This window comes from Manacus vitellinus, unplaced genomic scaffold (genome assembly GCF_001715985.3).
Source record: "Manacus vitellinus isolate BGI_N305 unplaced genomic scaffold, ASM171598v3 scaffold_19_pilon, whole genome shotgun sequence".
Taxonomy (NCBI): domain Eukaryota; kingdom Metazoa; phylum Chordata; class Aves; order Passeriformes; family Pipridae; genus Manacus; species Manacus vitellinus.
Window position 1 is genome coordinate 2,488,936 of NW_021939395.1, and position 22,260 is coordinate 2,511,195.

The 22,260-nt window shown below is 39.3% G+C and overlaps 1 protein-coding gene across 3 annotated transcripts; it reads right to left on the reverse strand.

Moving 5' to 3' along the window:
* On the reverse strand, positions 1-20,156 carry OGT (O-linked N-acetylglucosamine (GlcNAc) transferase). 3 transcript variants are annotated; one of them, XR_003915706.1, is made up of 22 exons: positions 19,963-20,156; positions 18,801-19,044; positions 17,252-17,320; positions 14,108-14,224; positions 12,695-12,774; positions 11,085-11,280; positions 10,725-10,865; positions 10,382-10,482; positions 10,039-10,192; positions 9,833-9,934; positions 9,382-9,561; positions 8,671-8,829; positions 7,037-7,126; positions 6,335-6,460; positions 5,442-5,612; positions 5,215-5,331; positions 4,945-5,112; positions 3,159-3,280; positions 2,849-3,001; positions 1,913-2,165; positions 1,578-1,701; positions 1-1,055 (listed from the first exon to the last, which is right to left on the reverse strand). XR_003915706.1 is itself a non-coding variant. In XM_029959078.1 (21 exons), exons 1-21 carry the CDS (start codon positions 20,127-20,129, stop codon positions 881-883), a joined length of 3,087 nt encoding a protein of 1,028 aa, XP_029814938.1. In that variant the 5' UTR covers positions 20,130-20,153; the 3' UTR covers positions 1-880. The 3 variants fall into 3 exon arrangements, 2 of the variants coding, with proteins under 2 accessions (XP_029814938.1, XP_029814939.1); XM_029959078.1 differs by lacking the exon at positions 3,159-3,280 and having other exon boundaries at positions 19,963-20,153; XM_029959079.1 differs by lacking the exons at positions 3,159-3,280; positions 17,252-17,320; positions 18,801-19,044; positions 19,963-20,156 and adding an exon at positions 15,463-17,151 and having other exon boundaries at positions 723-1,055.
* Positions 20,157-22,260: the final 2,104 nt, after the last annotated feature.

The following is a 22,260-nucleotide window of genomic DNA, read 5'->3' on the forward strand; positions in this document are numbered from 1 at the left end:
TTTTTTTTTTATTTCTTTTTCTTTTTTTGTTTAAAGTCTTTGCTACAGTACCTAGGACTGCACCCCTATACATAATTAACAATCATTCCTGAAAGATCTGTATTTGGCACCAGTTTGTGTTTACCTCAAACACTTGTGGGGAGGATTAATTTCAAATCGAATTTGGTTGTTTGTTTGTTTGTTTTCCAACAGAATAGGAGCTGCCATCATGAAGCCAATTAGCTGAGTTATTGGAGAAGCTTAAAAAACAAAACAAAACAAAACAAAAGTCCTTATCTTAACCAACACATTACAGAGAGCTCCAAAACAGAGGTCAAACATTAAAAGGCTGATATAGGCTCAAGTGGTTTATAAAACCTATAAAAAAAGACTACACCAGCACATATGCCCTTTCAGTCCACGCAGTTTAGAAATTAACACAGGGAGCAACTCGCTAGCTGGAAATCTTGTCATGGGAGAACCACATATATACCAACAGGACTACCCAAAATCAAATGTTAAAATGCTCCAATTCCCAATCCACATAAAAGGAGAGAGCTTCATAGGAAGATTAAGTCAATCCATGGCATCATAATTGGTTGGGCAGTTCAAAACTTCCCCCAGCAACCACTTTGTCACTCATACACACAGGCTCACATGTACACGGCTCAATCCCATTCAAATTCCTCATGGAATAAAACGATCCCAGGCTCTATTGAGTCTTTCCCTATCATGCAAGAAATAAGTCTGGCTGTGCTTTAATCACCATCATGTATTACTTCAGCCACAGAGTACCAGGCGGATTAAGTAGAAATGCACAGTTTTTAGCTCGCTGTCTCTGCACAAGTGTCGGAGAGGCTCAGTTCCTGGAGAATTCCGGGTGGGCACACGCAGTCTCCCTTCATGCAGACTCACTGGCCTCCACTGGCTTGATCATGTGGTCAGGTTTGTTGCCTGCAGCGTAGTGATCCCACATCTGGAGGTAGAGCCGCTCCAGGTCCGTCGTGTACTGCTTCGTGTTGAACAGAGGGCTCGATATTCTCTGCTTCCAGACTTTGCCACGGATTTTTTTCAGGCTGCAAAGAGTGAAAGCAGTCATGGGAGGTTCCAAACACTACATAATACTGTTTTAATTCTGCAATCTACTGTTTTCAGTTAACCCAGAACTGCCTGTACAACTGTTCCAAAAACAGCTGCTCCCCCACTGTTTTATCCCCTCATCATTTCTGCTGCAGACCAGCATAACCACTTTAACTCACAAGAGCTGGGACATTAACTTGTTGCATTACCTCTACTGCAGTAATATTTTACAGTGTGATTTTAACTTGCAGTAAGTGACAAACTGACGAATCTTCAAATTTAAAAAAAATTAAAGGTGAACTATATTGCACTTTTTACAATTTTGCACATTTCTTCAGAGCAGGCAGCACTGTAACTCAACTGGGAGTGCTGTTAAGTTACTGTAAAAGCTGAGTTAAGTGCAAGACAAGACACCTCTAGCAGAGGATTGCCCAGCTACTTTAAACAGTAAAATATCTGCAGGATTAAAACTACTGATGTCTCAGTACATTGCCCAAATATAGTCCAAGCTTGCTTACTATTCCAGGTCAGTTCCCAGTTTCACAGCAATGTCCTCATACTCCTGTCTACTTTTTGCAATGAGCTCAAGACAACCCAGGCAAGTGAGCTGTGAGGCAGCAACTCGTGAGGCAAGAGTCTCTCCTGAAAAGAAGAAAACAAAGAGCAAATCAAAACCAACAAAACCAATCAGGAATAAGTTTATTAAGTAACATATTCCACACTAGTTACTTTAATATTCCATGAGTTACTTTCCTTCTGCCTCCACAAGAGGCAAAGTTTGCTGGGCTTGCTGTTATTAAAAAATTACCAATATTCCAACCCACATGTTCAGTGTAGGTTTCCTGCCTGTTACCTGGCATAGTGACCATGGGAGTCCCAGCCCAGAGCACGTCCATCCCAGTTGTGTGCCCATTACAGAGCGGGGTGTCCAGGCAAACATCAGCTAACTGCCCTCTCCTCACATGCTCTTCTTTGGGGGCAACAGGCGAAAAGATGATTCTGTTTTGGGCCAGACCCAAGTTTTGTGCATACTGCTGAATATTGGGCTCTCCTACAGCTGGGAAACGTAGCAGCCACAGCACACTGTTTGGGACTCTTTTGAGGATCTGTAATAAAAATAAGAAGCAAATACAGGAAGCTCAGAGAGGAACATTTACTTTTCTGAACAAGAAATTACCACATACCAAACTGCAGTGGAAGGCATAGTCATTCAGTACATTAATATGAGGTATAAGAGCAGGAATAAAACAGATCTTAATTTTGAATGGAATCACTAGGATTGCACTCCTAATCCCACTGGAAGAGACAGTAACTCTGAGCAACAGTTCATAGGGCAGTACTTGGAGTAAGTCTTGAAATTTATTATCTCATTTATTCATAAGCCAATGCTATGGAATATAAAAAAAATATTACCTCCAAGTAACTCTCAGCAATACACTGTAAGCTGGAATCTGATAGAGATGCTCTCTGCTCAATCTACCAACTGTCAAGACCAGTTATGACTCAAATGTAAAGACTAAGGAAGACCAAAATTATTTCACAACAGAGAGCCAGCATACTCAAGTTGTCCAAGACATAAGTTCTCACTGGCTAGATGCACAGATATCATTTGAAATAAATCTAAAAAATTCTATATTCTAGTAAGCCCTGCAGCAAAAGCACTGTAAGGATTCAAAATGGCTCAGGGTCAATGTTTTCCACGGAAAAGTTACAGTTTTAACACGCATGAAGTTTCTGCTAACCTGAACAGAACTGCTGTTCCAGAAGCATATTAACCCCAGATACTCACATTAGCCCACATCTGTAAGGTGGAAGGATCAATCTTATACAGCTGATTGAAGTTGCAGTACACAACAGCATCCTCTGGTAAGCCGTACTGAGAGCGGGTGGTAACAATTATTGTCCGTGGAACTTCTTCACCAGTGGCTGCTTTGTTGTTGATCTAAAGGAATAAAAAACAGCTACTGAAACGCTGAAATTGCAGAAAACAAGAGCATGCCCTGTGGAATTGTCCTGAGACACTGCAACATTTGTTAGCATCATAAGTTACTGTAAGCATATCTTTGATTTTATTATACAAAACAAAATTGTCTACTTACCCACAGCAAGAATTTAACTGGTTTGTGTACACGCTTGTGGATGCCACAATGTTGCAACCACCAAGGCAAAAAACACTGGGCATTTTCATGCCCTTCCTATATCTCCCCGAAATTCCAAGTAACTGGAATAATTGGAAAGAAGAATCATATAAAGAGGCATTACAAATGGAATCTACCCTTGGTTAAGGTAACTTAATTTCTGTGAGATCAAGAATGAAATTAATACTTAAAGACAGAATTAAAAAGCAAAGGTGTTTCTCTGTTTGTTTGGATTTTTGTGGTTTGTTTTTGGGTAGGTTCTGTTTGGGGTTTTTTTTTGTGGGTGCTCCTTTTTTTTTAAAGATAAAAGACAACAGGCACAGAACAGACAGTCAAGACTAAAGATACAGACTCATATGCAACTGCTGGACTGTAAGGAACTATCTGACAAGAAAATAATAGAAATTATAAAAATTAGGGAAGTTAACCACACACTTTCAAGAAAGCACAGATCTTACAGCGTTCACAAAGAATAGGAATATGCTAATAAAAACCAGTAGAGGATGAAGATGGGATAATCAAAATACCATGGCAATAGTCTTGAGGATTAGTAAAATGGAAGTATGATTTTAAATTTTTCATAATGACATGCAGTGATGGCATCAAAACTAGATAAAAATATCGGTAGAGACAGACAACACAGCTACTTAGAGCCTTTTTCTCTAAATACTCGTTTTTCATAAGTATGTATTTAAAATTTAGAGTAGTGGCAGTGCAGGCAGCCACTGATGACACACCTGATGTCAATGACAATGACTCACTGTCACTGACTCCATTAGAAGATGCACATGATAACAGTTCAATAGAAGTTGGTAAAAACTATGCCAAAAAGCAGCTGATACCAGCACAAAGAAGTGTTATATCAGTGTGACTGAAAAGATAGAAGTTCTGTTTTAAGAGTGCACAGACAGAGCTTAGAGTGTTTCGTTGTGGTGGTGGAGTATTAAGAATTCTCCATGAGGATAAGAACTTCAGAAAAAAATGCCAATAAGCTTACTGACCAAACTAAGACATAAGATATTATCAACTCAAAGGAAAGTCTCAGTTGTGAACAAAAGAACTCAAAAAGAAACCAAGGCAGGAGATTGTGGATAGAGCAGCAGTAATAAAAGGGCTCATTAAAGGATGTCAAATGATGTCTCTCCTGAGAGACTGTAAACTGAGTAACGCACACAAGATAATGAGTTATGCCAGTGTCAGAATATGGTATTTCTAAAAAGGAAGAACTGTTCTGCAATGGAAGAAGTGTTAAACAATACCAGTAGCAGTCACAAAAATCCCATTAACTGTTAAGCACTGAGAGGTGGTGATGTAGTGCACGGTTCTGAAAAATGTAAGGAGATGAATAAATGTTGTTGAGATACAGTAGAATAACTCTGACTCTATTCTATTATTCAGCAAATTTTTTTTCTAAAGGAAAAACACAACTGAAACTAAGTAGCAGGTCACAAATCTCTGGAGGCTGCAGGGCAAAAAGCAAATCTTGCGTTCAAACAATGAAATGTCGTCTTTATGCAACAAGAATTAATTTCTTTGGACTTTAGATACCTCTAGATACAATTCCTGTACCTCTGGGGGGAAAGATCATCTTCCAGTACATCTGTGGCTTATAATGAGTTTTCTTCAATATGAGAACTAAACAAATCAACATGACAGAAGACACATTTGCTCGGAGGTTTTTCTTTCTTATTACGTTAAAACATACATAACATAAACCCCAAGAGAACAGTGTCCTGAAGGGCCTCACCTGAGTGGTTGCTAATCCATTGCTGATGTTGAATCCATTGATAGTAATCTGAATTTGCCCACGATTAATCATCTCAATGACAGCTTCTGCAATGGTGTTCATGGGGATGACTGGCATACTGAGGGCGGCATTGCCATCGGCATTTTCACAACTGTCAGGACACTTCATCTACAACATATCACACAAGTGTCAGAGAGAGGACTTCAGACTGTACACAGAAACTTGGGACTTCAGTCCCTAACACTGTACACAGACAAGAGCAATTCTCACCTTAACAATTTTGACATCAGGGAGGCTGTCAAGGAAAGCCTTCAGGTCAATGCCATTCAAAACAATCCTGTTATCATAAATATGACCATTGGACTTGAAATCAATGACTGCTTTTTTCTGTCAAAAAAAATGATTTAAAAAAGTTAAATCCCCAACCAGGTACCATATAAGTGCCATTTTATAAAGACAGTTGTGAAAAATGCTTCTTGTCCTGTCTTCCAATGTACCTTCAGATGGGGGAACATGTTGGCGTGGTCTCCAATAAAGAAAGTGTTTGGCATGTAAGCTAATTTCTCTGAATACTGCTCAGCCACTTCAACTGGGGAAGTTTCTTTATCTGTGATGATATAATCCATGAACAATGCCCCACTGGTTCCAGGATACCCTAGCCACATTGCCTAAAAAACAAGAAAGCAAGGCTACAGTTTCAGGTGTGTCGCAAACATAAAGGAAGTCTAAAATCAATTAATTTTAAGTTAAATTTTCCACCTACAGATTCAAGTTCCTTCTTTTTTATCAACTGAAGATCAACCACTACCTCCAAACTCCATGACCAAGACAGTGAACAGTCCAAGTATGTTTTAAAATTGATCCCTCAAGCAAAAGTTGAAGGATCCAGCACACTAACCATCAGCACTTACAGCTTCTCTGAGCTGAGACAATTCCTGGAATCTAGAGTGACCCTGATTCAGGTTGCTCCCATTCTCCTTCCACAGGCATTTCAGAAAATGCTTAGTCTAAAAAAGAAACTCTGATTCTGACTTATGGTAACTAGAATTTCATTAAGCCTAAAGAGATTAAAACCCAACAACTCAATCAATTGCTTCAAATACCCTTTCTTTGTTCTCACTATGGTAAGACAGGCAGTGGTACAGAAACATCCCAGAATTAAGGAGTCCTTTCTCAGGACATTGTCAATTGTCCATAAAGCACATTAAAAAGCCCCAAACTGCTGTTCTTAAACAGAATGATATTTGTCTTGCATTTTCTAAGCCCCAAGTCTCTCTTGCCTACTAATCAACACGAGCCTTCAGCGTTCGTTCCATTCCGACAGAAAAAGAGAAACTCTTTGTACTCAAGGGGGTGTTTTTGGAGATACAGAGCCCTGTGATTTAGTTACCTGAATTGGTGCTGGTCTCAGGGCAAATAATTCATTTCGGGCTCCTTTGGTGTAGCCATTCATGTTAATGAGAATGTGTATCCCATCCTGATGGATGCGATCTGCTGCTTTCCCATTACATGGTATCTGAAGAATAAACAAATACATAAATTAAAGTTCTTTCTGTTTCCAGTCTTTCAACAATAAACATGGTTAGTCACCAGCATACCAACAGACAGATGTCAACTGCATAATTTAATTTAGGTGAGACTAAATCTTGTAATTCCTGGTTTTACAGACATTAAGTCCTCAACTCAGCAGTAAAACTCAGCAGCAGTAGAACAAAAGCTAAAGGCTTGAAACTGAGGTTATAAAACTAGCACAGACCCCCCACCATTCCTGTAAGGCTAATTAATAATCAAAGCTCACACAGGGCAAGTGACATCTTGACTTAACCATGACATTTATATATGACTATTATCTTCAGACCTAATGGAGGAGTTAGTAAAAAGTAACACTATCAAAACTGAATAATCACAGAAGTCACACAGTAACCACTCTTTCACAGGTAAGGCATTAACACCAATACATCTACAAACTCCAAAATTCTCAAGACTAACATCAGCCTAACTCAAGAAATGATTGCAACTAAAAATCTCAAAACTACAGGCTGATCTCTTTCTTCATTTAGAAGAATTTAAGTTTGCATCAAAAAAAGCTCACCTGAGATAAGTCAACGAAATGATTTGCTTCAGCCATCACTTTTACACGGAAGTTTGTCCCATCATCAGGACTCAGGGCATAACAGAACACCTAGAACAGGAGACACCAAAAATTCGGTATCTGCAACAGCTTGCCCACAAAATAACCATACTATAAATATTTAGTTTCATACAAATCATATTAATTTGTGTGGCATTTGCCAGTTGAGAAATAAAAAGAAAAAAAAAAAGATGCTGAGCCTTTTTTTGACACATTTGAACCAGGGTCCAGTTTTACCTACTTCTTGTGCCAGAGCATGGCACTGCACCCTGCACAAACACACAGACATTCTTCTCATCAGTGCAAGGAAAAGTAATTTTAACAGACAGATTTGCACAGGCATTGAATTCTTTAAGAATGCCTTCTACAGGACACCTTTGAATTTTTAATTAGTGAGAATAATAATTATGACTCAGGTTGAACAGACAAGCCTTGTGGGGAAGCTTTTTAACAGTGACTAATTCTCCCAATTAAGAAACTGCGACTGTATCTGAAAAACAGACAGCAGACAGACTATATGAAAGAGCATCTTTAGCCAACCTAGGACATACAGACACAGAACAAACAAAAACCAATATGCAGAGAATTTAATAGGCAAGATAAAAGCATGGTCTTAGTAAAATAATAGATAACTATTTAATATTTAAATTAAGTTCTGTAGAGTTTTATAAACCTAGAACGTGGAAGACAGGCCTTTGTCTTGAGCTGATTCAAGGTTAAATGGGACATTCTCCCCACATCTCTTGTATTCAGACCACCACTTTAATTCTTTCAGGAAAAAACCTACTAGTCACAATTCAACCATGTGGCTTTGCCACAAAAATTTCAGACTAAAGACTTCATGACCAGAAAGAAGCAAGAAGGTAGGGGGAAAAAAGCTCCGAAACAGAACAAACAAAAAGATTAATAAAAAGCACTTTTTCAAGAAGAAAATACCTTTTACAAAAATAAGCAAATTTGTGTGACTTGGAAAACAGGAGCTCAAAACTGAGGCATTTTAGACAGTCATGGGACAAACAACGTAACTGGAAATGAGTTCTATTTACAGACTCAATCCCTTAACACGACACCCACATAAATATAGACGTGACTGTGTTCAGCATTACTAAACTGCATATTCTCCTTCTGCAGAAAGCATCATGTGTCACTGTCCTTTGAAAAAGAGGTAACCAGACCAATCTGAAGTTCACATTTGTGACTCAGGTACCCTAGAGAAAAAAGCACTTAAAAAACACAGCAGCAGAGAGTGAACAAAAACCAGGTGCAGAACTGTAAATCAAGTAATCAGGCAGCAGCACCTTGATGTTGAAACATATTTACTCAAAGAACAGCAGCTGAAGCTTAAAGAAGTTTTCCATGAGCCACAAATCCTACTTACAGCAATTTCAAGGACAAGTACCTAATCTGCCTACCTTCTAAACAACACTTCAAATTGGTAAACGAGAATGACTCAGGCTGGAGAGCTCTTTAAACCATAAAAAAAACCCCAAGAAACAAAAATTGCCCTTTCCTAGTTTAATTGCCCACACCAAGAAAAAAAAAACGCCACTTACAGCCATATTTAAAGCTTTAAATATGCAATTTGTGTTTTTTACCTCAAATTTGTCTGGGTTATGCATGCCTGGAATGGACTGCATTAGGTGTGAGGTTGGATGGTTTCCAAAATCAGAGCTCACGTAGCCAATACGAAGTCGACCTTCACTGGCCTTCAAATCCTTGGGATGCTCATATGGTGGCTTGTGAAGAACGTTAATCTGTCAAGAAAACAAACACAACTGTTTACAAACTCAGGAACCAAAACCAAAATCTAAACAGAGGGACCAAAAAACCCCCTATGAGTTTGCAGAACTGGCCTTATTACATGAAGTACTCCAAAGCAGAATCACAACAAATACTCAAGGACTGTTGTGTCTTGCTCTGTATAACTGCTGCTATCACCACTAAAGCAACTGCACTTGGAAATCCCAGAGCCCATCAAACACAAAAGCTCACATGTTCCACAAAGATTCACTGGAGGCAAGGTCAGGTTCCAAGCACTGTGAATGCTGGAACTGACCAATCAATACTCTCACACAGCTGCCTGAAGCTGCTGTCAGGGAAGAGTGATTTACTCCCTCCATTTTTCAAAAATGCCCCTCATGTGTGCTTTGGAAAACGTGATGAGCAACACTTTGTCCCATCTCTTTACATGTCAGTGACTCAGAAAGCTTACAACAGCTAATATTATGTGAGTATTTAATTTTGAGCATGAACAGGCAAAGCCACAAAGCACTTCTATCACAACAGGCCTGTATAAAACTTCCTACCTTGTCCAGACACAGATTTCCATGTCTCTCAGCAATAGCCTTCCTGAAACTGTGAGAAAGGGGATACAGCATGCTGTGATGTGGGTGGACAGAAGGCAGTCTGTTTTTCTCCAGCTGATCAGCTACAATGCTAACCAGCTTCTTCATCCTTTCATCATAGTCTGTCCAGTCACAGACAATCTAAAAAAAAAAAAAAAAAAATTTAAAGACTATTAGGACAACAGTTTCCTTTTATCTGTATCAGATGTTTCACAGGTTGAGACCAATGTTTCTTCCAAATATGGGAAGTGAGAACAGTAGTTACTGTTGACGACTGTATAATCTTAGCTTCTGATTTAAGACTTAAGTCTAACCCTTTTACATTTAAATTAGTAATTGATTCATGTGATCAAGCTTAGCATCTGCTGCAGAGGAATCCTAAGGATTACAACCAAAGCCTCATCTCCCTCACCTGCAAACAGTGGGCCAGGTTGCAATAGGCATCTGGGAAATCAGGTTTCAGTTTCAGAGCAGTTCGGTAGGAGGCGATGGCTTCTGGTATATTCCCTGAATCCTGCAAAGACACAGAGATGAGTCAGCAGGTAAAAATATCCTCAGGGTAGCAACTCACAGTGCCCCACCATACTTTTCTAGGAGTGAATCATTCGCATGTGCTACCTTGTGAATCGAGGCCAGGTTGCTGTGGGCATCAGCAAAAGCTGGGTTTATCTGAATGGCACGGGTGTAGCACTGCAGAGCTCCTTGAACATCCTGCATCTCCTTCAAAGTGTTTCCCATATTAGAATAAGCATCTGCAAACGTGGGGCTGATTCTGAGAAGTAAAAATAATATGTCATGAACAAGAAAAGCTCCTTCTCCAAGGAGAAACCATACCCAGACTTTCTGATTTGCAGAGCAACCACATGAATTAAAACACGCTACTCTAAGTCACCTTCTGTATAAACCTGGGGCACTTTCCTGTTAGGAAAGGTTGGGACTATTACCGAGAGCATCCATTTACCTAATAGCCTCTTTGTAATGCATCAGAGCCTCCTGTAGCTTTCCCTGCTGTTGCAGGACACTTGCTAAGTTTGAATGTGCAGCAGCAAACTCTGGAAATACCTGAAAGAAAACAAAGTTGACATTGTCTTTTAAACACGCCTAGCAGACCATAACAAAAATACTTGTGCAGTTATTACTCTTCTTTTTTATACATGCATTTAATATATTTTCTTACATTTTTTTTGTAACTCAGGTCTCCAAGCAGGAAGTCCTCTACTTAGAAGCACAGAGGGAAAAACCCCTATGCCCTATCACACATTCCCAACTGGAGTTACCCAGCTCTCCCTCACATTGGGCTTTACCTCCAGAGCCTTCCGATACAGACGGACAGCTTCCTCGATATTGCCCTGCTCCCGTTTGATGTTTGCCAGGTTGTTCAGAGAGTCTGCATGAGTGGGGCAGAGTCGAAGAGCTGTATTGTAGCATTCTTCTGCTTCTACCACCTTCAAAAAAAGTGATATAGTTAATATGGTAACACTTATTGTAAGAGCCCTATTTGTGAGAAGTCATGGTACAATCACTTTTAAGGCTCAAGGTGGAGACTTCTTGAATTATTCTTCCTTCTGACTAAGTAAACGAGGATAGCATCCCATCTTAATAAAGCTGGTGTCCAAAAAAAAACCATTCACCGTGATTTTAAAAAGGAAGAAAGTGCTCCTTACACTGCCTTTCTCCTTCAAGGCATTGGCCAAGTTGCAGTAGGCGTCAGGGAAGTGGGGCTGGAGCTCAATAGCCCTCCTGTAGGTGTCTATTGCCAGGTCTATCAGGCCCTGCTCATAGTACACACAGGCAAGGTTGCCGTGCACAACAGCGTGGTTTGGACTCAGACTCAAGGCTCGGAGATAAGCTGCTACAGCTCTGTAACAAAAAAGATAACAAAGAGAATGTGAAGAATTATCCACAGAGCAGAGATTATATTGATTATATTTACCCTTGTTATAAAAATGACCTCCAGAAAAGCCCCGAACTTGAAGGGATATGGATCATTAACACACATATCCGTCCTGTTAAGATGATAATAAAAACACAGAGGAGTACTGTCTGAATTAAAAGCTTGATCAAGGGAAGAATTATCATTTTTTATGGTATTTCAAAGCTAGGCTGAATACTGTAATGATTGGCAGACTAGGAGAAATACTTGGTAAAACAGGAATGACTTCTTCCAACTTGATGCCGCATAGTGAACAACGTAAGTCTCCAGGAAAACAAGTTTTCATCTATCTTTTTAAACGTTCTGCATTAATAGGAAAAACATTTTTTCCTTTGCTCCATTTTTTCCAGTTTATTATTTGACTATAACAAGATAATCAGTATCATGTCTTTATTCTCTGTACTAACCTACCATGATTTACTTAGACTTCAAATGTCTAAGTAAATGTTGAAAGGAGAGATCTTTAATTATATGCTCCTATAGCACTGTATAAATGGCTGAAGTATTCAAATTTCTAGGAAAATCATAACAGTATACACAGTAAGTAAATAATCAAAAGGTGATGTAAAATCTAAAATGAAGAAACATGCCCCTGTTTGGCCCGTTAATTGGTGGTTACATCAGAAATCACTGAATGATTTAGACTGCATGCAGTGCAACTAGATATAATTAATTAGCCTGTTCCCTGCAAGCTTTTATTAAATTTCGGGCCACAAACCACAGTTACCAGAAATTATAAACCAATTAACAGATGCAATATGGTACATTGCATGTGAACAACACAGCCTGGATCTCCTTCCATAAACAGAAGATTCATGTATCAGATTAGAGGTCTCAGAACAAGTTAGTTCAACAAGACAGGAGCAGTGTTGCAACCCAAGGCAGTAACACGGTGCCAACATATCACAAATACAGAATATTCAATCAGATGCTGAGCTGAATTGCAGCATTTCAGTTTGTCTTACATAGTAGGGAAAGTTTAGATGAGACACACTTGTAAGTCCTGAGTCACATAATGAAAACAAAGAATTCAAGCATTCATGCCTTTCTTGGACATCTTCAGCCTCCTCAGTCTTAATTTCAAGGCTGAATCAGAAACTCTCACTTTTGACAATGTATAAACTACAAAAAGCAACATGAAAAATACATTCCACAGGATGTTTTTTATTTTTATTAAATTCCAGTAGCCCAGTCTGTCTGCACTTCAAAGCCATTTGCTCACTCAGCTTACAGCTGAAGTCTTTGCTACCCCTGACCAAAGATACTTTGCAGGAGGAACATAATCTGTATCTTGATGCATCTGACACGCCACTGAGACAGCAACAGTACCGATCTGCTTACCTGTCAAATATCCTTGCCTCCTTCAGAACATTTCCCAGATTGATGTAAGCATCCAAAAAATTTGGGTCAAGTGTAACAGCCTGAAAATATTTTTGAAGTGACAGTTTTGAGCATTAACACAAAAACATTCTCTATGAAACTCAGTTGTTTGCTGGTTTTTTATAAATTTGATAAACACAATCTGTAAGCATCTAAGACTTCATCAATTACCTAGTAAGGAAGAAAAACTTAAATTATATAAACCAATCACAGAACAAAGTTATTCATCTGTCATAGCATTTACTACCTTCAAATTTATTCTCTTGTTCACCTAGTCAGCTGCAACTACTGCAGAATAAAGTGCTAAGCACTTACTTCACACCAGGCTGATCCTACTTAGCACTCCTATCTACTGATGCTATGTTGCCTTTAACTTGTTTTTATGGAAAAAAACCCTAAAAAACCTTAACCATATCCTTTATCTACTGCAAAGTAGGACAGCATTTTAAAACTTCAGCAGTGCAGAAAAACAGAGACAAGTTTCACCAGAACAAGAGCAAATACATCATGTGTGCAAGGAAAATTCTGTATCCATTTAACTAAAACATTTTCACTCTTCAAAACTAATAAAATGCAAAAAAACCACTTAAGAAATGATGAAGTTACAGAAGCTGCAGTACTAAGCTACACGTGAATATCTGACAAGCCCCACTCTTATAGCCTCATGGGAACTATTAACTCCACATTAAAACACTTCATCATCTATCATGAACTAGACATAGATAAAAAAAAAAATAAATCCTGAGCAGATAAAATTTTTTTTGTAGCTCTTAAGTCATAAATATCAGGAAGTAACTGTTGCCACAACTTAAATCCAGTTTTAGGGGACTTGAGAAACTTAAGAGACAAGTACAAAATGAATTAATATGCCAATTAGATATTAACTGGAAGGTATCAGACAATTAGTTAATGACATTAATCTAGAAAAGTCTGAAACAACAGTGGTGAAAAATAACCTTGGAGGAGTTCCTGTGTCACTTAAACTGTTCTCAGATACTCAAAGGACAATAATACTTGAAACAAAAATGACAATGAAAACTGATTTTAAGCACAAAGTTGTTTCTTCCTCTCATGCACGAAATATGCAAAACATTATTACCATCAAATCAGATTTTTAAAAAATTTAATCTAGAAAGGGACTGAAAAACAACTTAATTTTCTCATATTTGACATGTGTGCAGTCCTAGGGCAGTTCTAAATGTATCTCTCTAGTAGCATACAGGGAATCTGAAACATCAGCAAGTAAAAAAACCAGTTAACATAAGGTGTTAACTAACAGTTCTCCACTACCAAAATATTTCTATTACCTGCAAGCAGAGAACTGCATGTACATTAAAATCTAGCAGAGAAGCTGAGACTCCCTCAGGTAGTTACCTTTTCAAAGTGATGAATTGCAAGCCAAATTTCTCCTTGGGCATTGAAAACACAGCCAAGATTACTCCAAGCCACTGCAAAGTTTGGTTGAGTCTCAATTGCTTTTAAGTAACAGGCCTTGGAATAGTTAAAGAAGAGAGATACAAGGGGAGGGGAATATTTGTAAAAAGAAAAAAATGAGAAAAAACAATTGTTAGTATGCCTTCTCTAACCAGCCAAAAGTGACCCTGCAGTATAGGCTAGCTTGCGCCAAAACTAATGCGCTGCAAACTGTTGTTGATCCTGCGCCAGCGCAAACCAAAACCCAGGTGCAAGCCCACCATTTTTCAGTTATGCTGATAACAAATAAACGTTCCTTCAGACACCAGGTCGCCACGGAAATCATCTTGGAAATAATTCAAGTCGTTCGCCAGAAACATCTGCCACCCTGAAGTGCGTAAAAACCAAAAAACTACCACGTAAAAAAAATAACACCACTCGGGAGCAAAATTGTGAAATGCTCTAAATCAGACAGAAACTACTTTGGGGGGAAAAAAAAAAAATCAGAAAAAATATTAAAAAATATAGAGCCACTCCACAGTTTTAAGTGTCCTCCTCAAACGAGATGACGTGCCCAACCCGTATCTTGCTTCCCGGTTTCTCCAGATGCATTTTAGTCACCTGCAGCTTCAAAACCTCAAATGACAGGATTGCATGAAGGTTTAGGTCCCTGTAATGCAAGCGCAAGAAATCGCTGCGCATCCTACCCAGCACGGCGCCACGCTATCGCTGCGAACTGCTTGGCTCTAGTGATGGCCCCAAGGTGCAGTGAACGGCCAACCAGAACCATTAATCTACCAGACAGGCCCACAAAAAAAAAACACCTCTGCTCGTTAAATTTGGTGTCTGCACTCTTAAAATGCGTCAGAACCCAATTCCATCCAAAAGGCCACAGCCTGGAGCTCGGGCGGCCGCCCGATCCGAGATTAATCATCCAGTCAACCGTTCACGGGGGCTGTAATCGCACGCAATGCGCGTTACCGCTGCGCAGCCTTTGCGCTACTGCAGGATCACAGCGCATCATCAGAAGAGCAGAACGCTGCAATCCAAACAAAGAAGAAAAAAGGAAAAAAATGAACAACCAGAAGAGTTAGAAGCTTTTTTTTTTTACTATTAACTATCTCCAATTATTTCTTTAAAAAATATTTTAATTTACTTTTACTTTATTTCTTTGAAAGAATTTGTGGCTAATAGTATAAAATATTCTTACATTACTTGCTTGTAATTAAATATTTTAAGCTGTTTCTGAAGCCACAAGACAGAAGATTCAGGCATGGAGGCAAATGGTTTTGCTGTGGCAGTTACAAACCCGTTACCATATTTCTCATCATGTGACTTTTCGGTGCGTTCCTTGCTGGAAGAGGAGGAGGAGGTGTGTGTCTGCCCTAGATCCAGGCCTCGAGCTCCCTTCAGCGAGGCACCTTACGCATGGAATAGGAGGTTTCACCCACCTGAAACCTTCTAAATACAATATCAGTGGTGAAAAACCAAAAACAAGAGAGAAAATAAAACAAGATCATTAGTAAGAGTTCAACAAAGCAATTGCATTTTTTTGGATATGTCTTAACACATGGGAATGAGGATAATCTGTCTGTAACAAGGGAGACATGCAGAAGGGAGAGGGTTAATCGGGCAATTGCATACAGCAGGGACTTTTTTTTTTTGGAAGAAAGGCTCTGAAATATCTACAAAGAAATTAAATTTTAGTTCAAACTGTAAGGAATCTGCTGGCTTGATCTTTCAAATGGACTGATAACCAAAGAAACACGTTGCAATTTACTCAAGATGTTTTTCCTCGTTTATTAAGTTCTCACAAAACGGAATAACACTTTCAAACTAGGGTGTCTCCAGAGCTCTGAAACAAAGAAGTCAGCAACCTAAGGCAGGCGCAGTGTCTTGGCCTATACCAGTCACACTAAAGCTGCAGTGAAGTGCAATTCATGTTAGCTGTCCGCTTGGTGGGCCGAGAACCAAGTGTCTCAAAGACTGTTCAACTCCGAATGCCGCTACAGAAATGGTTTCAACCTGGATCCGACCAAATCAATCCGGCTGCCCTAGGCTGGTTCACGCATCCAAGTTGTTCAGAGGAATCAAAACAATATTGAACTTTGAGCCTGCACTCCCCGTTACCCCAGAAAGATGCCACCCCTCCCCAAACGGTGCTGCAGCCAAACAGACAGCTACGCTGTTCATACACTCCACTTCTGAGCATGCGCGTGGGGCTTGGAGTGACAGACGTGGAGTCCAGAGGGTTCTGATTTCTCCACACTCCTCACCCCTGCAGCGCGGACGCGTAAGGTGGCTTGTAACAAGACAATTTCTTTCTGCAATCCGAATTTTAACGTGCCAAGAATTTGAAACTCATCTTGGGTGTTCGAATTCTCAGTTTAGGAAACGCACGACTGCTAGAAGCCACCTTTCCACTACAGCAAGTTTTCTTTTGATCAGTTCATTTACCAAACAAACCAGCTTTGTCCTTCCGATTTCTTTATTTTGGGGGAGGGGAGAGGGAAGACATGAAGAAAAGATATTGGGGGGTGGGGGTAGGGGGGTGGTGTGTGTCGCATACTGCAGCTATTGATTATTTACTAGCCTTTCTTCCACTATCAAGGGAAGGGAAAAGTTAAAAGAATAAAAATCTTTAAAAGCCAATATTACAAGGTAACATTTGGATAAGTTTCTTCTCCACTTACAAGCCACAAAGGACTTTAGAAGAGCAGCATTTTCAATAGCACCTGCATCGTACAGGGATCTGGAGCTAACCACAGGCTCTCTGCTTGGCACCAGCAGGCAAGCCTCAGATCTGAAGGATTGTTACTTATTTCCAGAAGAAAGCATGATGGAGCCCCTGCCCAATACTTCAGAATGGTATCAGATAGTCTAGTTCAGCAGCAAGGCTTGGTAATTTTCCATTTCTTGACTTAAACCAACTTTTTAAACATGGACATGCCATATCTTGCCCTGCAACTACTCTGGGGTGTTTCAGTGCCTTCAGTTTTCGGAAGTTTCTCGGACTGTCTGTAGATCAACGCAGCTTTGAAGATTTGGTGCAAAGTTCAAGTGTTCAAAACACTGACGTTTACATGTATTCTACCCAACACCTACCTTGGCTTCTTCCAAGCGACCCAGGGCTTTGAGCAGGTTCCCCAGGTCACTACGAACACAGTACAAGTCCTGAAAAATCAAAGTCACACCATCAGCTTCAGGACTTCAGAGGCCCCACAGGTCTTCACAAAGAACTTGCAAAGGAATGACCCAGTCCACTAAAGCTTATTTTAAATTCTTAATAAATACATCACAAATGTAAATTATTTTTCAGACAGCACACAATCTGACTGAATTTAGTACTGTAAAAATAAAAAAAAGTAATCTCACATACAAATCCTCTTTATACAGAAACGTAAAAGAAAACCGTAAACAAACGCTCCCCCCCAGCAGATTAAGTCCTTTTGCCATATGTAAGTATTTGAAGTACCTTTTTTTTCCCCCCTCAAACCATGACTTTAAACCTGCACTCTTAAGACACACCATTAGTGTTATGGCTTTTAAATAGATACATAAAGTGATTTCGCTTTCTGTATCCCTAAAGCAGTTTTTCTCTCTGTTTTGCCCACTAATCCATCCATTTTCAACAGCTCTGCCACATGTTCTTGTTCTTTCATTTGTCTGAAATGAAAGCACAGGCTGCAATTGCATTATCTAGCAGTAAAGACCACAGAGAATGGAGACATTTTGTCAACACTAACAAAACCATTTTCTAACCTAAACAAAACTCAACTCCTGCAAAAAACCCACCATCTCACATTATTCTAACCAGTGCATGAAATCAACTGGTCACACAATTCAGCATAATAAGGCAGACAAGTTCAGGCAGGGTGAAGAACACAGAGAAATAAGATTCTGGGCTTTTGTTGGACTGGGTTTGCATTTGCTTTTCCTATGAAAAAAATGACAGATGCACACCAGACCCATGCTGCATTTAAAGTACTTTTTGTCAAAATGCATGACCAAACAGCAAGCAGATATCTTCAACACGCTGAGCAGTACTATAAACCTTTAATGAGTACCATGCAAAATAAACAGAGGAAAGCAGTTCGAGACAATGTTTACTAAAAATGTCAATCCAAACACCAATCTTATAGGAGTTACTTATAGACAGATACTCAGTTTCAGCCAGTGAAACTTAAAAAGGATGCTTCTATAAACCAGTCCACAACAGGAATCTAACACAGGAAATTCTCATCACCATGAAGTCTCTGACTCTGGGCTAAAGTAATACCTGACAATTTTTCAAGATTTCACATTCACGTCTAAAGACTGGTTGTCTCACTGTAATACCACCTTAAAGCACACAAAGCTAAATATGAGGCCACTCACTGAAACTTCTGACTTGAGAAAAAAATTCCTTGCTTTTCTGTTGTCTGAACAATACAGATAAGTGTACAACAGCAGCCCTTACTGCAATATATTGCAATACAAAACTTTTTGTGACAGAAGCCTTTCAAAGATCCTTAAGAAAAGTATTAACTAGATCATTGAGTTCATGGTGTACAGACTGGAAGGGTTATCATTTGTTCATTCTTTGAAAGTTGCTATTTTTGTGTCCTGGGACAGCAGTAAAGGATGGACTTCTATAAAATAAAGCATTACTTACAGGGTTGTACTGAAGGGCAGACACGTAGGCCTGTACTGCTCCTTCCATATCACCTGCAGCTACCAGTGCAGCAGCCAAATTAATATATCCATCAATGAAATCTGGTTTGAGGCGCAGTGCATGTCTGTAATGTTCAATTGCCTCCTGCAGCTGTCCACGTTCCTTGTACACATTGCCCAGATTCGAATATGCTTCGGCCAACAGTGGGTTCTGTTTAATAGCCAAAGTGCTGAAGTGAGCAGACCTGGAGAAAATGAGACAAGTTATCAAAAAAAAAAAAAAAGAAGCCCACAAAGCAAACAAAAAACCCAAACAAACTCACCCTTGACATTCAGTGTTTTGTCTGTTTATCTAGTTAATCTAATGAACATTCATGCTTAAGCAAGCCAAACACACAGCCAACAAATCTGGACTTACAGAGCTGTCTTGTATGTTTATGCTCCCAGCTTAAACTCTCATCTCCCTGGTTCCCATTTTAGATTTGACTGAACAAGGACAGCTCTCTTTGACAGTCAGAAGGGTTCGAACTGCCTCACCAAACCTGAGCTGAACACACTTGGAGAAAACACTACAGGAATCCTGTGAAGCCTCTTCCAATGTATTTATGCTTTAAGCTATGTTCCACTTGATGCTCTTTTCAAGAAGCAGGGCACAGCTTACATGCAAAATTCTGTCATATCCTCACCCATTTTATTTTCCCATATCTGAGCTGTTATAACAACTTCATTCAGAAGCCTATCTAAAACAGATCTAGTCAAAAGTTCTTACTTCCTTCACCAGCAAACATGAACTTACAGCTAGAACAAGTAAAGTTCAAAATGCTGGATCAGGAATGGGAAAGCAGGAAGAATATGAGGACAACTTTCAGATCACAAAACCCCTTTACTAATCACGTTGTTTTGCAGCCAACAATCAGTTTTGCAACTTAAAAAAACCAACCAAACAAAAACCCAAACAAAATCCAAACTACAAACTTATACAGCAGGTGGAATGAACGTTAAATCCCACCAGTACACACAAGTGTGGCTGACGCTCTGATGTTCACACATACAATACTGAAATTACACAAGAATACTGGCAAGGTCTGCTGTTTGCTGTAAAGCTGATGAGTTCAATTTGTATTTCTCTTACCATCACAACATTCAGAAAGGAAGAGCCGTACCTGTCCAGTCGGCGGCACTGGAAGTGAATGGACGACAGTAACAGAAGCACCCCTGTGTTATCAGGCTCCTGCCTCCAGAGCTGCATGCAGTGCCTCTCTGCTGCTTCAAAGTCTCCTGCCTGATACTCACGATGAGCCAACTCCGCTAACCCTTGGAAGGAAAGCATACGTTTCGTTGGTTCTGGAGAGTCACCAAAACATTTAGAGGGGGAAAACAAAAAGTTAGATGATGGGAACGAAACAAAAACAAAACAAAACAAAAAAACAGCAAAACAAAACAATGAAAAAAATGTACACAAATGAAGGATGAAAATGTTTGAAATTATATAAAATACATGGCAGGTGAGCTCTCAAATCTTCATGCACCAATCTTTTACCACGGAATTTTTAACATTATCTGTACAGGTGCATGGTTTTGTCAGCTAATAACCTGGAAAATGCAGACTATAACGTCTGTGAATATCTGTAAGTCAATCCTTTTCCTGTATTCTGAAATACTTTTAAAGAGACTCCTGTCATGATATGGTACTCTGGTTCATAACAGTGGAAGTGCTGCTAACAGAACAATGATTCTCCTCACTGTCCCCCAAGACTGCAAGTCCTATGCTCTGCAATGTTAAAAATAAGTTCTAACAACTTAATAGGGAAATGAAGGACAGGAAACAAAGACTTCAAAGGACTTAACAAAATAAAGTTTTGATGTGAGTACTGAAAGCCCTAAAAAAAAAATGGGGGGAGGGGAAATACTCCTACACTTTCTCTAAGGAGTCAAATAAAAAATGGCCTTGGAACAATATCTGATGAGAGACAAACACACACTTCAATGATTATGCAACTGGCCTACAGGAGGAACCATTAAACAGGCAGGGTACAGGAAAGGAGTTACTGCTCCTGGAGGCTTAGCTGGAACAGGAGTGACAAAATGCTTTTAGTATTTAATACCCAACTGTGGAGAACAAAATACTTGAAAAAAACACCACCTGTTTTAGACAAAACAACCTTATGTGTGAAAAGTACATTATTTCTTACAAAGTAAGATTCTTCATTAAAATACAAACAAGTGCAGCTTGGAAAAAAAACCATAACCATTCATCCTAGAAAGAACTGTTGGCCTTCCAATTCCACCTTTATACCAATAGCTCTTACTATTAAAAGGTTTGATTACTGCAAGTATCTCTCATTTTTCCTTCTAAAGCCTGGCATTTTCAGGACTCTGCAGTCACTTAATTCCATTCATGAAACACTTCCCACCTGGACCTACTGAGTTCTAAAATTCTGAATTTAAATGAAACATAAATGTTTCCATTGTCTCTGTCAGTGGTAAGAACTGTTTCATGGTAAATTGGAACTAGCAAAGCCCCTCAATTAAGACACTTGACAAATTAGTGACCAAGTATCTTCATCCAGATTAGATTCCTGTTTTCTAGGAGCCTATCTTAACAGTTTCCAAACCCTGAATAAGGGCAAAGTGGACTTCAGTGTCTGGTTAAACCTAACAGCAAAGATAAAAAGATACAACTTTTATTCAACACGAGAATGTTGAATCATGGTTGCAAACCACACCACTTATAAATGGTGCTGACAATAATAATGACACTGGAGCACCAACAGACTGTTCCTTGCTCTGTCCTTCTGCTGTTATCAGGTTTAGCCCCTCTGGCAGTGTGTGTATTTTCAAGTTCTGCTGATGGCACAAACACAGGGAAACCAGACAGAACAAGAGCATGTCTTACGAACTTAATAATTTCCTCTTGAAATTTCTATTTTGTTATTAAATTTCAAAGCTAAACAAACAAACAAAAAAAACAACCACCACCAAAAGTTTACACTTTGATACTCATGACCACTTGGAAAGAAGTTTCCAACCATTAACTAAATGCTACATTTTTCCACCTTTAAGCAAATGAAAGTCAAACTGAAGTTGTAGCTCTCAGGGCAGGAAAGCAGGTGGTGCAGAAATATTGTATTTAACACCTTGGAATCAGAGCTGCTAACCAAAGCAACAAAACGAGAGAAACACTAACGTGTTCTTTCATTTATCAACCGTCTCTATTTACAAAAAACCCACAGCTCACTCCTAGAAACAGAGTAAACTCAGTGTAAAATTGCTGGCAATCTACCTCCAAGGGAGTGTTTCAAGAACGATCCTCAAGGAGTTCACTGAAAAGCAGGAAGATAACAGGCACACCACAAAGTTCAGAACGAGCTCAACTTTTAACAGGGGCTGGAAGAAGTTATGCAATAACTTGTACCCATAACGCAGCCCATCAACGGATGCTCATTGAGTCAATTTGTAAA